This window comes from Macrotis lagotis, chromosome 1 (assembly GCF_037893015.1).
Source record: "Macrotis lagotis isolate mMagLag1 chromosome 1, bilby.v1.9.chrom.fasta, whole genome shotgun sequence".
NCBI lineage: Eukaryota > Metazoa > Chordata > Mammalia > Peramelemorphia > Peramelidae > Macrotis > Macrotis lagotis.
Genome location: NC_133658.1, coordinates 902,224,400 through 902,239,877, shown reverse-complemented (window position 1 = coordinate 902,239,877; position 15,478 = coordinate 902,224,400). Strand labels below are relative to the sequence as shown.

Below are 15,478 nucleotides of genomic sequence, written 5' to 3'. Positions count from 1 at the left end.
GGCCTTCCGAAGGAAGCCTCGGTTCTGCCCTGCCCCCACCTCCCAGCCCGGCAGGCCGGTACCTGTGCTGGACCACCTCCACTTCATCGAGGTCATCTGGGACACGCATGGCCAGCAGCCACTTCTCCTTTTCACCGATCCAGAGTTCGCAGGCGTGCACTTCGCTGAACATCCGATACACAGCCAGGGCATCCCGCAGCCACTGGCGCCGGAGGCCCGCCACCTCTGCCACCTCTGCAAACAGCTGCTCCACCTCCACCACCCGAACCTGAAGCGCCATGACCCCGCCAGCGGCTGCTCCCGAGGCTGCTTCCCGCCCTGTGCCGCCTAGCCCGGCCAGCTGCCGTCGCAAGCCCGCCACGACGCCCCGGTGGGCCTCCACCTCCCCAGACAGGGCCCGGTGCTGCCGGGCCAGCCTCCGGCTTGAAGCTTCGTCGTGCCCGAAGTCCCCACTGGCTGCCAGCCGGTAGGCGTCCCTCAGCCAGGCCAAGAGTCCATCCAGTTCCGTTCCGAATTGATGGAGGGCCCGCGCCTCCTGGAGCCGCCTCTCCCGCCTCGCTGCGGCCTCCTCCAGCCGCTGCCAGCGCCGCCGGGCCCCCGCTGCCCTCTCCAACAATCCCACGGCTGCGGCGTCCCGGCTGCCACTGGCTGTCAGCTCCTCCCCGCGTTGCAGGGCCTGTTGTAGCAACGCCCGGCGCCCACCCAACTCCCCCTGCAGAATCCGGTGCTGGGCCAGCAGGCGGGCAGCGCTGGGGAGGTCATGGGGGCCTCCCCCGGCACTGCTAGCCCTACTCTCCAAGACGTGCTCCTTCTCCCGTGCCCAGGCCTCTGCCTCCTCCAGCTCCTGCAGCAGGGCCCACAGCGACCGGGAGGCCTCCAGTTCGGCCCTCCGTCTGCTCGCCAGGTCCTGAAGCTCAGACAGGCAACCGTGGACGTGACTCACTCGGTTTCGAATGATCTGAGGGTCACAGGGCTGGTAACCTGTGGGCAGAGGGGGCAGAGCATTCGGATCGTGGGCTGTGCCCATGCACCTGCGACCTGTACCTTTAGAACCCTGTCTGGGAAAGTCCCAGCTCAACAGGGGTGTGGGTCCCCAAGGACCCCACCCCTCCATATTTCAGAATGAGAAAAATCAGAGCTCCCAGTCCTCCAATCACAGAATTCAGAATATGAGATTCTCAGAATCTTTCCATTTCTCTTCAAGGCCCTGGCACAATGTCTTGCCTGTACAAAGCATTTAATGTTCCTTAAACCAAAACTGCCCCGTATCAATCAAGGGGTGAATGGGGTGAGGACACGCCCCCCAGTCTCTGCTTGGAGACTATGTTGCAAAGAAGAGAAAACTGGATTTGAAGTCGGAAGACATGAATTCAAAACTCAGTTCTGCCATTTCCTAGTTGTGTGACCTTGGGAAAATGATTTCCCTGCTCTGGGCCTTAGCTTCCCCATTCCTAAAATGAGGGAATAGGACCAGATGACATCCCTAAGGTCCCTTCCAGTCCTGATATTATATTCTCCAGGAATGGTGAGCTCACTACCTATCCTGCCAGTGCATTCTGCAGTGAATTCCAGATAATGGTTACCTACCTGCCCACCTTATCTGTGATTCACTCAAAATCCAGAAGACCCTCCCCCTGACCCCCGGGAGTTCCTCTTATTCTACCCTTGGGAGTTTCTTCCTTCCCTCCTCTACCCAAGTGGAAGACCCCCCCCCCACACCCCTGCCACCCTTTTCTTCTGTACCCTGTAACTGGGAGAATCTTAATGCTGTGGCATTCAATGCCTCCACACGCTCACTCTGGGCTGTGATGTCCCCCTCTAGCAACCCATGTTTCTGCAGCAGGTCCTCCACCTCCAAGAGATGCTGGCCACACTCTTTGGACAGAAGCTGGGCCTGGGCAGGGAGAGAGAAAGGAGGATACAGGGCAGAGTTTGGACTTGGTTATTCACAGCTCCTTATTTTTCATCTTTCTTGTAGCTGTCTCTCTGTTTCTGGGTCTTTCAGAGATTCTCAGATATTCATAAGGACCTCAGAGGGTACCTGGTGCTTCAGAGGGTATTGAACAAAGGAACCGAGTCAACCTTGAGGGTCTCGATCCAACTCTCAATAAGTGGTTGTCCAGGCTGTTCTCGAACATCACCAGTCTTGGGGAATTCACTGCCTCCCCTAGCAGCCCATTCCACTTTTGGATTCACATTAGGAAGCTTTCCTTTCCTCAAACATACTTTTGTCATTGACCCCAGCTCTGTCCCTTAAGGTAATGTGGATAAAACCTAGTTCCCAGTCATGATAGCCTCTCATCCATACCTCAAACATTTAAGAAAGTGATTATGCTCTCCCCAAGTCTCTTCTTCTCTAGGATAAACTCAGTTCCTAAAATTCTCAATTCTTGTCCTGTTTGCCTCTTCCTCCTGGATACTGGTCCCCATCTTTATGTCTCTTAATAAGGAACAAAATAAAATTTAAAAAAATCTCTTCTGGTGCAAAAAAAGAGGGCACCATATTGTTAAGTGTCTAACCAATGGACTGAATTGACCTGTAATTGCATTTCTTGGCTTCACTCTCTGTTTCTCTATTTCTCCATTTCTCTGTAATCTCTTCCTCATTCTTTTGCCCATGAAAGGCAAGCTGGTGTAGATGACCCAGAAGAGACACATCCTGCATTTGGTATATCTCAGTTGTAGGATCATGTATGGTTTGATCACTTTCTCATTAAAATTCATTAAAATTAGGGGATAGAGCACCAGCCCTGGAGTCAGGAGGAGCTGAGTTCAAATCCGACCTCAGACACTTAACAATTGCCTAGCTGTGTGACCTTAGGCAAATCATTTAACCCCCATTGCCTTAAATTTAAAAAAAAATCATTAAAATTACCTTATTATAAAAATCTTTAACATCAGCTCACAGAACTGCTAGGCTCAAATGCAATGTGCCTTGCAACCATTAAACTAAAATAATCAAAGGAAGTCTGTGATTCCCTCTCTGTGAATATTTTCTCCAATAAAGTGGAACCCTAAGTGAAAATACTACATCTTTACCCTCTGATCTCTCTATTTCTGAGCCTCTTTCTATTATTCTTTCTCTGTCTCTTTTTCTCTGTCTCTCTGTCTTTTCTCTATCTCTGTGCCTCTCTGTCTCTCTTTGTCTTTCTCTGTCCATCTCTGCCTCTTCTTTCTCTCTCTCTGTGCCTCTCTTTCTCTGTTCATCTTTGTCTCTCTCTGTTTCTCTGTCTTTTCTCTGTCTGTCTCTCTGTGGTTATGACTGTCTGTCTCTTTCTCTGTCCCTGTCCTTCTCTGCCTCTCTATCTTTTCTCTTTTTCTCTATCTTAGTGCTTCTGTGTGTCTCTGTGTGTCTGTCTCTGTCTGTCTCTTTGTGTCTCTTCATGTCTCCATCTGGGTCTGTCTCTGTCTCTTTTTCTCTCCCCACATCTCTGCCTTTGTAGAGTCTTCTCCACTGATCCCCAGCCCATGGGCACCTGCATCTCCTCCATCCAGTCCACCATATAGACCATCTCCTGGAAGACTTTCTGTAGGGCCAGGTTCTGCTCTAGCCGAGTCCTCCGGGCTCCCACGAGCCCAGTCAGCAGCTCCCACTGGCGTAGGACACTGTCACGCTGGGCAGCAACCCGCCGTGCATCATAGTAACCCTCCCCAGCCAGTGCCTGGGCCAGGTCTGCCACAGCCTGGATCCTTTCTTCATAGGATGAGATATCAGCTTCAATAGCTTCATGCTTCTTCATGGCTGCCTCTACTGCTGGTAAGTCATACCCAAAGTTATCCTAGGTGCAGAGACATATAAAGAGGGGAAGAGATGGCATGGGAGGTGGGGGACTGGGAATTCACCAGCCATGCCCTTTTGATTCCCCACTCCCCGACTCTTGCCCTGTCCTGCCTGGTTACCTGGGACACGAGGCGTTGGTTCTCACTAAGCCAACTTTCCCTCATGGCTGCCTTATGGTCAAACCTCTGAGCCAGTAGCTCAAGTTTCTCTTGCCGGATGAGCTCTCCTCGCAGAGCAACCTCCCGCTCATGTTCGGCCTTTTCTAGTTGTGTCCATGCCTAAGGATTGACTGGGATGAGAGAGGATCTCAACCCTATCCCTGGTCAGAGTCAACCCCTGAACCCCCAAATTCAATCCCACCATCCTCTAAACTTTACCACTCCATCCCCCATTCATCATTCCAAACTCATACTGTTCCCTAAAACCAGTCCTCTTCAAACCCATCTTCTCCTCCATTGCCCTTCAATCCCAGATTCTCTTAACCCTCCAAACCCAATCTTTCAATCTTCTCAGACTTGGTTCCTCTCCTTCTCCTCACTCAGCATCCTCCAAACAACCCAGCGTCTCCCATCCCCAGCACCCTCTAATCTGAAGCCTCTGTCTTCCCAACTTTTCTTCTCCATTTCTGATTCCCAATCACTGCTTTTCTAAATTCAACCACCCAATCATCTTATAAACACAACCTGTCTGCCCTTCTAGGCCCAGTACCACCAAAGCCCACCCTATGCCATGTTAAGTCTCATGCATATCTCAAAACCTTGTTGATGTCAGAGATGCTGCAGCCCTCTCGGGGTACATAGAGACGCCGATTACTGGCCCTAAGTTTGCTCTGAATACTAAAGAGCAGAACTTCCAGGTTCCCTTTCTCCTGGAACCTAAAATTCAGGGAAGGGGAATCAAGTCAGGGTTCCTTAGCTATTGCTTCTCTCTTTCGTCCTCCTGTCCCCTCCTCCTTTTTCCATCCTTGATAGCTTATCTCTAATACCACCACCCTAATTCAAGGACCATTTACATCTTCCATCCCCCACCCTACTCCTTTGCTCTCTCAAGTCTCTTCCATGGACACCATCCCAGCCCTCCCCAGTGCTGGGTGCTCCTCACTTGATGGGTTTCTCCAGGGTGCAGTAGGCAGTGAAAGCCTGCAGTTGCTGTTGGACGCCACTGAGAGAGTTGGCAAACCTCTGGTTGCTGATCAGGGCCACAGTCCGTTCAATCCAGGCCAGGAGCTCTGAGGCCAGCTCTTCATAACGCTCCATAATTTTCCCAATCTCTATCACTTGGTCCAATACCTAACCGCAGCAGTGGCAAAGGGACAAGGTCCACAAGGGCTTAGGGAGCTGATAGGACTATCCAGGATCTCCATCACTGCTCTTTCCACCCACACCTGGGTACCTTTCCTATCCGCTTCCCCTCGACTGCCAGGGCCTTCATTTTGGAGAAGTAGTGATAATAGGAGACCACATAGGTGATGATGGATTTCTCATCTGGTGCTTCCATGTTCACATCTAGAGGGTGGGAGAGAAAGAGAGTTTGAGATGAGGGAATCTCATGGGGACAGGAGAGAAAAGAAAGGTAGCACCAAAGCAGGGGACTTGGAGAGACCAGGGAACAAGAAGACCCTTGGGAAAGAGAAGGTAAGTTGGTAATCAGATATTGGAAAAATGCAAGAGAATTTTTGGGGGGTTGGAAGAGGATGGGAATCACTGGGTGGGGGAAAAATAAGACACAGTAGTCGATAGAGGGTTGGCTCCAAAACCAGGGGGCCTTGGTTTCTCTCCTGACACAAACTGGGTAGGGAACCTGGACAAATCTAACCTCTCAAAGCTTTAGGCAACTCTCTTAACACCATAAGGTCTGAGAAGGTGCCAACTTGAATTGGTAGAAGGAGATCCATGACCTGGGAGTCCCTCATACAAATAAAACACTGGCCTCTTATTCCAGGTCCATTATCAAAATAACACTAAGTATGGAGTCTAAGGACCCAGATCTAATCCACTTCTATTCTCTTTCCCTTTTTTAAAACTAGATCTGTGATTTTATCACCAAAAGGAGAGCCTGGTGACAAAATGATTCTAGCAATACAGGTCAGCACTTTCTCTTGACTTTAGCAAATTATTCATTTTGAACTTAAATACATAAAGACAAAAAAAACCACTTCCATGTAACAGCACAAACTAAAAAGAGAATGCATTATGAAACCATGGATAAAAACCATTTCACAGTTTACTTTAAAAAACTATAAGTACTATTCATCATTTTCAAAGCTACTCTGCTCTTTATGCTTCCTTCTATACTTTCTTTTGTTCTCTGTTCTGCACTTCTAATATTTTTTCTCCTTTCCCACTCCGCACCCCAGAGATGGCTGCCATTAGACATAAAAATTATATATATGAAACCATGCCACAGACGCTTCTATTTATCAGTCTTTCTGTGGAGGACTTTATTTCTTAAGTTTTTCCCTCTATTTGGTCTTCCTGGCTTGGTTATCTGCCCACCAGGCTAGGCTGCCTCTCTTGCCCTGGCTTCTTGACTCTGGTCTTCATCTGTCCCATCTGAACAATCCTTTCCAGCCCTAGGATCCATTTTAAGGTCAACATTAAATATACAAGGAATCTGAAGTGAGGTTCCTCAGAGTTCAGGGACAGCTAGAGAAGAAATTTCACCTTCTGGGTCCAGGAGGCGGGTCAGTCCCAGCTGCTGCTCAGCAGTGTGAAATGCCCGCTGTAAGTTGTAGGTGGCATTGGATTTGGTGAGTTTACTGAAGTCCACTAAATCTGGTCTGGGAATGGGAACAGAGAGAGAAGGGCAGTGAAATCAGAGGTATATGAGCAGGGAAACCCCAAACGCAGAACAACTTCCAACCCAAGGGGAATAGAGCACTATGCCAATGCCAGGAAGGGCAGAGGGTGTGGCAGATGGGGAAGAACTATTTCTCTATATATCTGTGTATACAGAGGCAGGATCAAGGGCAGGGCATCTACCTGTGTCGGTGGATAAGAGCATTGAAGGCCAGGCCATCCCTCCAGCTAGTGGTGAAATTCTGAATGTTCACCTCAGGGTAACTGAGGGTGAGTAGGAAGGGGAGAGGGGTGCCGCACAAATACAAATGACCAAGAAGCAAAGAGGCAGACAGATGGAAAGATAAAAATAAAAATTCAAGGAAAGAGACAGATTTATGGAAAGAACAAAGAAGAGATTGATGTCAACATAAAAGAGAGAGAGAGACAGAGAGAGGAAAAAAAAGAGATGGAAAGAAGTCCAGCGTTAGACAGAGACACACAGAAAGAGAGCAAGAGAGAGAGAGAGAGAGAGAGAGAGAGAGAGAGAGAGAGAGAGAGAGAGAGAGAGAGAGGAAGAAGAAAGAGAACATATGTAAAAAAGACTCACAGAAAGAAACCAAGTCCAAGAGACCAAGATCCAAGAGCCATGGAGAAGGGGAGGGGGAAAAAAGACAATTAGGCAGAAAAGCACAGTGTCAAAGAAATGGAAACATGGAAAGTGGACAGGAGATACAAAGAAACAGGGAGAGGGAAAGAGATAGAAAAATGAGAGTCAGAAAGACAGAGAAAGATACAGAGAGAGGCCACTTCACCCCTTAGGCACCTTTTGCCCACCCATCCACATCCACCCTCCCTCTGCAGTCTGCCTCCCAGCCCAGAATTCCCTCCCTCTCTTCCCACCGGAAGACCTTTCCATACTCTGAGAAGGGGAGGGGGTCCCAGAAGAGGGCAGGGGAGCCCCTACCCCGCTGTCTTCATCTGACACCAGAGCAAAAGGGCATCTTTGGCCGACCGCGTTTCCTGATTGTCCTCCGTCTCAATCTTGATAACCTGAATCTGAGGTGAGGGAAGAAGGGGTGAGTTGAGAGAGGATGATGTCTTTACCAACACACACCCTTTGGGGGACCTCAAGGTCTCTCATGATAATAGACATCTCACAGAGGTCGGGTTCCTGACTTTTGATCCTGGAGAGAGCTTCCAACATGGGCCAGCAAGGATTTTGGAATCAAGGGGAACTGAGACCATCTTGGTGACCATGGGGCAAGCAATTTCCCTTCTTGGAACCTTTGTTTGCTCACCTGTAAGATATGGACAGAATTACATGTTCTGTCACTGTGCGGACCAAAGGAGATATGAAGCGTTAATAATACTGAAAGCTTATGGAAATGTCAGCTAATATTTAGTCCCCAGGATAATTCTCTGTACACAGCAGGTGTTTAATAAGAGCTTGTCAAAATAACAATCAGGATTAGAATGAAGGTCTGATCTCTTGGGGTGACCATCTCTAAGGCATACCAAAGCAGAATCCAGAATCCAGGATTGGATTCTGTATCAGGGGAGGGTCCTAGAACAAGGCTCTTCTGGATATGTCATTCTACATCCCAAATTCTCTTCCCCCTTCCCCAGGCTCCGGAGAAGGACCTCTAGGTTGGAACTGACTCAGATTCCAAGTCTCAACCTCTAAGCTTGGCCTCAAAGAGGAAACGTTCTTTGAAGAAATGAGGGCTCATTGCATAGAAATAAGGTCAGATTTTTGTTCAATATATTGATGAATTTTGTAGATTTTTTCCTTTTATAAAAAATTCTTTTTATATGGGAAAAAAGAACTGATGGAGTTTGAATGAAAATTGAAGCATACCCTATTCACTTTCTTTGAGTTTTTTCTTTTTGTTCTGTTTCTTTTTTTATAATCAGACTATTGTGGAAATATTTTATATGATTTCATACATGTAACCTATATCAGATTCATTGCTATCTTGGGAAGAGGGGAGGGGAGGGGAGGGGGGGGAGAAATTGGAACTCAAACTCATAAAAAAATGAATGTTAAAAATCATCTTTACATGTAAATAGAAAAAATAAAATACTATTTAAAACTTATTATAGGGGCAGCTAGGTGGCACAGTGGATAGAACACTGGCCCTGGAGTCAGGAGGACCTGAGTTCAAATCCAACCTCAGACACTTAATAATTATCTAGCTGTGTGGCCTTGGGCAAGCCACTTAACCCCATTGTCTTGCAAAAACTAAAAAAAAAAATTCTTATTATAAAAGTGTCCTTTAGGGGTGGCTAGGTGGCACAGTGGATAGAGCACCGGCCCTGGAGTCAGGAGGACCTGAGTTTAAATCCGACCTCAGACACTTAATAATTGCCTAGCTGTGTGACCTTGGGCAAGTAACCCCATTGCCTTAAATGAAAAACTAACAAACAAACAAAAGAAAACCAAATTACTAAAAGTTCCCTTTGAGGAAGGATTGGGGAATAGATAAGAGTAAAAGATATAAGTGATGTTAAAAACAAAATATACCAATAAAATATATTTTTAAACATTCTAGGCTCCACTAGGAAAATGGGATCAGGGTCAGAGATCATAAAATACAGATGGGAGTGGTTGGGTTTATGTTTGCAACCTGAGATAGAAGTAAGAATTAAGATTTGGTTATGCCTACAACCTAAGGAGATAAAAGAAAGAGGGAACAAAATGAACAAAATTATAACAGCTCTTTTCATAGTAGCTGAAAAGTGGAAACTAAAATATTGGGGAATGACTGACCAAGTTATGGTATATGAATGTGATGGAATGCTTTTATGCTGTTATTATGAAGGGAATGGTTTCAGAGAAATCTGGGAAGGCTTGTAGGAACTCATGCAAAGTAAAATAAGCAGAACCAGGAGAATAATTTATACAACGATGTCAGTATTGTAAAATCAAACAGTTTTGAATGACTTTATAATGCTGACCAATTAAATGACTAACCAGAATTCCAAAGAACCAATGTTAGAGAATGGTCCTCACCTCCTAATAGAGATCTTAGGCACTAAATATGTAGAATGAGACATTTTAGGACGTGATCAATAGGATAATTTTCTTTTCTTAACTGAATATTTGGGAAGGGAAGAGAAGGCAACAAGCATTTATTTAGTGCCTACTGGATACTGGGCACTATCCTAAGCACTTTAAATCTGATTTGATGTATCTTTTATACTATACACTATACTCTATCATACTCTATTCTATCCCGATATACATACACCATGCTATATTTTATCATCTTATTTGATCATCACAACAACCCTTGGAAATAAGGGCTATTAGTATCCCCATTTTATAGTTGAAGAAACTAAGACAGACAGAGATTTAGTGACATATCCAGAATCATATAACCAAAATGGAGGAATATGGGAGGAAGAAAAAAAATGTTTGATTGCTAGTGTATATAAAAAAAAAAGAATTAAAGTTCCCAGGGAACAATTCTGAGTTTGCCCCTGGAGCAGGATGAGCTAGGTCAGAGTCTTTCAGATGCCCAGGGGTGGAGTCTAGGTTAGGGTAAGCACTTCAGACTCCTGGAGAGCCAGAAGTAAGATACCATTGTTAGGCTAAAATACCAGTTATGCCTAAACTCTAAAAGAAAGAAAAGAAAGTCCTATAGTTACTGGAAATTATGATATCATATGTAGGTCAGAATGAAAGGTTCAGATTCTCAGGGTCTTCAGGTTCCAAAAATGAGTTCTGAGTCAAAGTGAAACATTATAGCCTCCTAAGCATGAAGAATTTTAGAATCTGGGTCACAGTAAGAATTCCAGACTTCCAGGAAGGAAAATGTTCTAGGTCAAAGTGAGATTTTTTTTTTTTAGATTCCAGATGGTGGTTCTACAATAGAGCAAGTATTTCAAAGTCCTGGGGAAAGGGAAGGAGAAATTCTTGTGTGGGTTCTATTTTCAGTTGGAAATTTTAGTAGAATTCTGGGTCTAGGTAAGAGTTGTAAATTCACAGGTAAGAATTCTCAGATTGAGTCCTAAGTAAGGATGAAAGATTAAACTTCCTAGATAGGGGCACTAGGATTGGATCCTGGATCAAGGTAAGAGTTCCAGACTGGTAAGAGTTCTAGGTCACTCTACCTGGGTGAATGAAGCTTTTGCAGGACTGGGTCCTTGGTCAGGGCAAGAGCATTTAGATGAAAGTTCTAGAATTTGGTTCTGAATCACAGTATCATAGGTTCATGGATCAAGTTTTGAGGTCAAAGTAAGGGTTTGTGAGTCCTATGTGGGGCACTGGGTTTGGATCTAGGTCAGGGAAGACAGGAATTCTAGACTCCTGTGATGGCGTTCCAAGAGGAATTTCAAGGTTAGAACAAGGGACAGTTCCAGAGACAAAGTTCTCTATCAGAACTATGCTTCTACATTGCCCTGGGAAGAGAGGATTCTGGGTCATTAGTACCTGGAAGCGAAGAATGATGGTCCAAACCAGCCCCAGGGTGAGCCGATGGTTCCCGTCCACAATATCATGGGAGCCCACATTCTCTAGGTGTACGCGCTGTTCCTTCAGGAATTGCAATGCCTTGTCCACATTCTCGAGAGAATGAATCCTCATCCGGCCCCTTGTGGGCCGTGGCTGGGGAGGAAGGGGACACAAAGAGAATACAGAGAATTCTTTCTCATCCACCCTCTGAGGTCTAGGTCCCCAGGTCTTCTTCTCCCCAGACATCCCAAGCCCAGCCTCTCCTCACCAGTTGCTCCCCTGATAGCACCTCCAGAAGTCGGGTGAGCACATAACCATCCCGTAGGTCTCCATACAGGTCACTGATGCGGCAGCCCACACGCCCCAGATGAGAGTTCACCCATTTGGTGAATGTCTTCTTCTGCACTGCTTCTCTCTCATCTAGGGAATAAGGTCACCTTGTTTCTTCCCCAGCCTCATCAGACCTCTCAGTCCATTGTGCCCCCAAATCCTAGGCCTCCCTCAGTTCCATGACTTCTACTTTGCCATTGCCTCAATTTCCTCTCCTTTTCCAACTCCCTGATTTCTGGCTTGAGTTCCCTAGATGTATAACCCAACTGCCTCCAATTCCCTAGCCTCTGATGCCCATTGGGCCCAGCTCCTTGCCCTCCCTTTGACCACCTGCCAAAGCCTTGATCCGGGAACATTCGAAGAGTGAGGCAGCTGCGTTTGCTGACCCAGAGGCTGCTGCTGGGGCCACTGTGGGTTCCCGATCCCAGGCCCGCTCAGGGCTTTCCCATCGGGTGGGGTTGTTGTTGATTGAGGGTGGCCCCTCCATGTTGTCCAGTTCCCCAGGGCCTCCTGGCATTTGGGCCATCAGGACATGTGCAGGCCTTTGGGAGGGAGAAAAGGAGATCCATCAGGAATGTCCTAACCCAGCATCAGCCCTACGGCTCCCACTCAGCCTCCTCACAACATAGACACTGGCCCCAAGCATCTCTGAAATCAATTCATCTAAACAACCAGTGGCATTCCCACTCCATGTCTGACCCTCCCTATTTGTTCAGCCATTCATTTATTAAAACATGACATTTGCACCAGGTGCAAAGCCCTGAGGCCGAGAGCTCAGTATATCATAAGAAACACACAGATAACTATAATGTAGTGATTAAGTTCTTCTCATTAGAGAGGGACAGACATGTGTCAGCCAAGAGGGATACTCATTATTGACTGATGTCACAGGACTGGAAGGGACTAGAGGGGTCATCTGACCCAGTCTTTCCATTTTACAGAGGAGTAAACTGAGGTTCAATTATTCAGATGCTGAGTACTCACATGTGGAGCTGGAAGTGGCTGTCTATTTTAAGCTTGGAGAATCCCACAGAGGGGAAACTGCCTAGAACCCAAACCCACTGAGCTGACCAGGACTAGGAGTTCTTCCCCCTGATATTGGACCAAGGAAGTAGCTTGCACAACAGTATGAAGAGCATATCTGGGAACAGAAATTTGGGGGGGGCCTAGCTAGAGGAGAGCCCATGAAGGGCTGGAAAGTTAGGGTCATGCTCAACATAACTCATCCTGTCCTCTAGCCCAATCCAATGAATATTTATGAAATGTCTTTTAAGTCAGGCGATTGGGCCACTGAGGAAAAACTAAGAAGTCTTTGCCCTCAAGAGGTTGCTATTCACTATCACTAAAGATAAAACAGTAATAGCTTGGGATGTCAGAAAAGATTGTCTAAAGGAGGAAGGCATCACATGAATGGAGCTTTGAAAGAAGCAGAGGATTCTAAGAAAGGAAAGTGAGGTAGTAGTAGTAGTAATGGTGGTGGTAGTCGTGTAGTAATAGCTTACAATTATATAGTGTTTTGGGGGGGCATAGCAATCTGGGTTAAGTGACTTGTCCACACAGCTAGGTAAAAATCTGAAACCGAATTTGAACTCAGTTTCCCTTACTCTAGGGCTGGTACTCTATCCACTATGCCACTTAGCTGCCCCTGCTTACTAGGTGACTGGCACTGTGCTAAGCATCTTCCAATTATTAATCTCATTTGATCCTCACAGAAATGCTGGGAAGTAGATGTTATTACCCCCATTTTACAGATGAGGAAACTGAGGCAACAAGGGCTTAAATCACTTGGATAGGGTCATTAATAGCAAGTAAGTATCTGAGACCAGATTTGAACTCATCTTCCTAGCTCCAACACCAATTGCTCTATCCACTGTGCTGCTGGAACAGAGAGTACGCAAAAGGGAATTACATGTAAGCCTAAAAAAGTCAGCTGGAGCCTGACTGGGAATACCACACTGAGGATTTTTATTTTATCTGAGAGTGAATAGAGAGCCATTGAATATTCTTGAGGAGGGGAATGACATGGTCCACCTCAGCTTTAGATAGATTATTTTCACAACTTCATGGAAGATGAGTTAAAGAGGAGTAGAAACTGAAATCTAAGAGGACTCAATAAGGGTAATGGTCTCAGCAAGAGATGATATGGATTTGAACTCCGGTGTTAGCCATCCAAATAGGAAAAAGACAGCAAGGCCCAGAGATGTTAGGGAAATAGAATGGACAGAGCTTGGTGACCAGATCGATTTGAGGAGAGTCAGAGAGGGTAAAGTCAATGCGACTTGTAGCTTATGTGCCTCAGTGAGTGAAATGGAAAAGGGCAATGGCCTGAAGAGAAGTAGAAGTGGGAAACTGGGAGAGAGGTGGGTTTAGAGGAGGTCTGTTTTGGACACATTGAATCTGCAGTGCTGGTGAGAAATCCAAGAGAGATGTAAGGCCAGAGCTGAGGAAAGGGATTGGGTCTGGGTCTGTGATCTGGGAATCATGTTGACCTAGATAACCATTGAACTCATGGAAATAGATGATCTCAAGGGAGAGAATACAGAGATGAGTCTTAGATCACCCAGCCATTCATCCAGCAATCAATATTCAATGTTTATTTTGTCCTGGATGGGAATCATTGTGGTCTCAAAGCCAGAAGGACTTGAGTCCTTTTCCTAACAGCAGAGTGATGTGCCAGCAAGGAAAATGAATGATCTGTGACCCCAGGCAAGTCACTTCACCTAGAAGAGATCTAGGCATTCATCCAAATGCTAAAAGACCACAGAGGTGATGTTGACCTGAATATCTCCTCCAGAAAGGAAACTGGATTTGAGCAATCAGGGTTAATGACTTGCTCAAGGTCACATAGCTAGTAAGGGACAGACTAAATTTGAACTCAAACTTCCTGACTCCAGGACTGGTGCTTTATTCACTGTACTACCTAAGTCCACTTCCTATCCCTATAAGCCAGGAACTGGGTATACAAAATCAAAACAAGCCCTGTTTTCAAAAACTACATTCTATTTAAGCATACCAGATATACAATCACACGAATACAAAATATTTACAAAATAAATGAAGAATTTTGGAGGGAAGGGTACAATTGTCAAGGGGTACCAGAAAGGATACTGGCACTGACCTGTGAAGGGGAGGAGAACTTTCCAGAGCCAGGGAACAGTCAGCCAGTGCACAGGCACAGGCGGAAGAGATGAGGAGTTGGAAGGTGACAACCAGAGAACAGAGAACAGCAAGTAGGTCAGGGCAGTGGCAATGAAGTGTGTGAAAGGGAATAATGAGTAGTAACTAGGAAGGAGGGAGCAGTCTAAGAAGGACCCCAAATGCTGAAAAGAGAAGTTTGGGTTTGATCCTAAAGGTGATAGGGAGCCACTGCAATTTCTTGAGCTGGTGAATTATGTTATTTTGTGTTATTTATGTTATTTGGTCCTCTGCTTTAGGAATAGAGAAAGAAGGGCAATAATACTAGCTAGCGTTTTATATAATATTTCAAGGTCATCAAAGGGCTTTACATTTATGAACTTATCAGGTCCTCACAACCATTGTGTGGAAAAGATCCTATTATTATTTTCCAGATAAGAAAACTGAGACTTACTTAGTTGAAATGCTTGCTCAATAGCTAGCAAATGTCTGAGGAAGGATTCCAAATTGGTCTAAGGCTTCTACAGTAAGAGAATGTAGTGACAATGGTAGTGGAGTAGAGCCAGCTGGGAGATATGACTTAAAAGCTGATTGGACATGGAAACTGAAGGGGAGGGGAGGTAGCTTAGTCGGTGCAGTGGATCGAGCAGTAGCCTTGGAGTCAGGACAGTCTGAGTTGCAAATCCAGCCTCAGATACTTAATAATGACCTAGCTGTGTGACCTTGGACAAGTCACTTAACCCCACTGCCTTGCAAAAAAGAAAAAGAAAAGAAATTGAAGGGGAGAGGAAAATAGAGGATGACACCCAACTTGGAAATTTGGATACCAAGACAATTGATGCCACCTTTAACAAAAAGAAAGAAGTCAGAAGCTTGACAAGATGAAATGTCCATGGGACTTCTGTTGGAAAATATCCAAAAAATAAGTTTGTTGACTTACAGAATTTTAGAATTGAATGTAGCCTCACTGGAATGCAGTCTAACCTAGACCCTAAA

The 15,478-nt window shown here is 45.9% G+C and overlaps 1 protein-coding gene across 1 annotated transcript in view; it reads right to left on the bottom strand.

Annotated features, from left to right (window-relative positions):
- SPTBN4 (spectrin beta, non-erythrocytic 4) overlaps positions 1-11,873 on the bottom strand; it is a 47,923-nt gene extending 36,050 nt beyond the window's left edge. Inside the window, exons 1-12 of the mRNA XM_074219087.1 lie at positions 11,678-11,873; positions 11,286-11,437; positions 10,997-11,170; positions 7,526-7,617; positions 6,445-6,560; positions 5,174-5,286; positions 4,883-5,070; positions 4,539-4,656; positions 3,901-4,059; positions 3,477-3,779; positions 1,744-1,894; positions 63-981 (exon numbers count right to left, since the gene is read on the bottom strand). Of these exons, the coding sequence (XP_074075188.1) occupies positions 63-981; positions 1,744-1,894; positions 3,477-3,779; positions 3,901-4,059; positions 4,539-4,656; positions 4,883-5,070; positions 5,174-5,286; positions 6,445-6,560; positions 7,526-7,617; positions 10,997-11,170; positions 11,286-11,437; positions 11,678-11,873 (2,681 nt within the window). The remainder of the gene's footprint in view (positions 1-62; positions 982-1,743; positions 1,895-3,476; positions 3,780-3,900; positions 4,060-4,538; positions 4,657-4,882; positions 5,071-5,173; positions 5,287-6,444; positions 6,561-7,525; positions 7,618-10,996; positions 11,171-11,285; positions 11,438-11,677) is intronic.
- Positions 11,874-15,478: the final 3,605 nt, after the last annotated feature.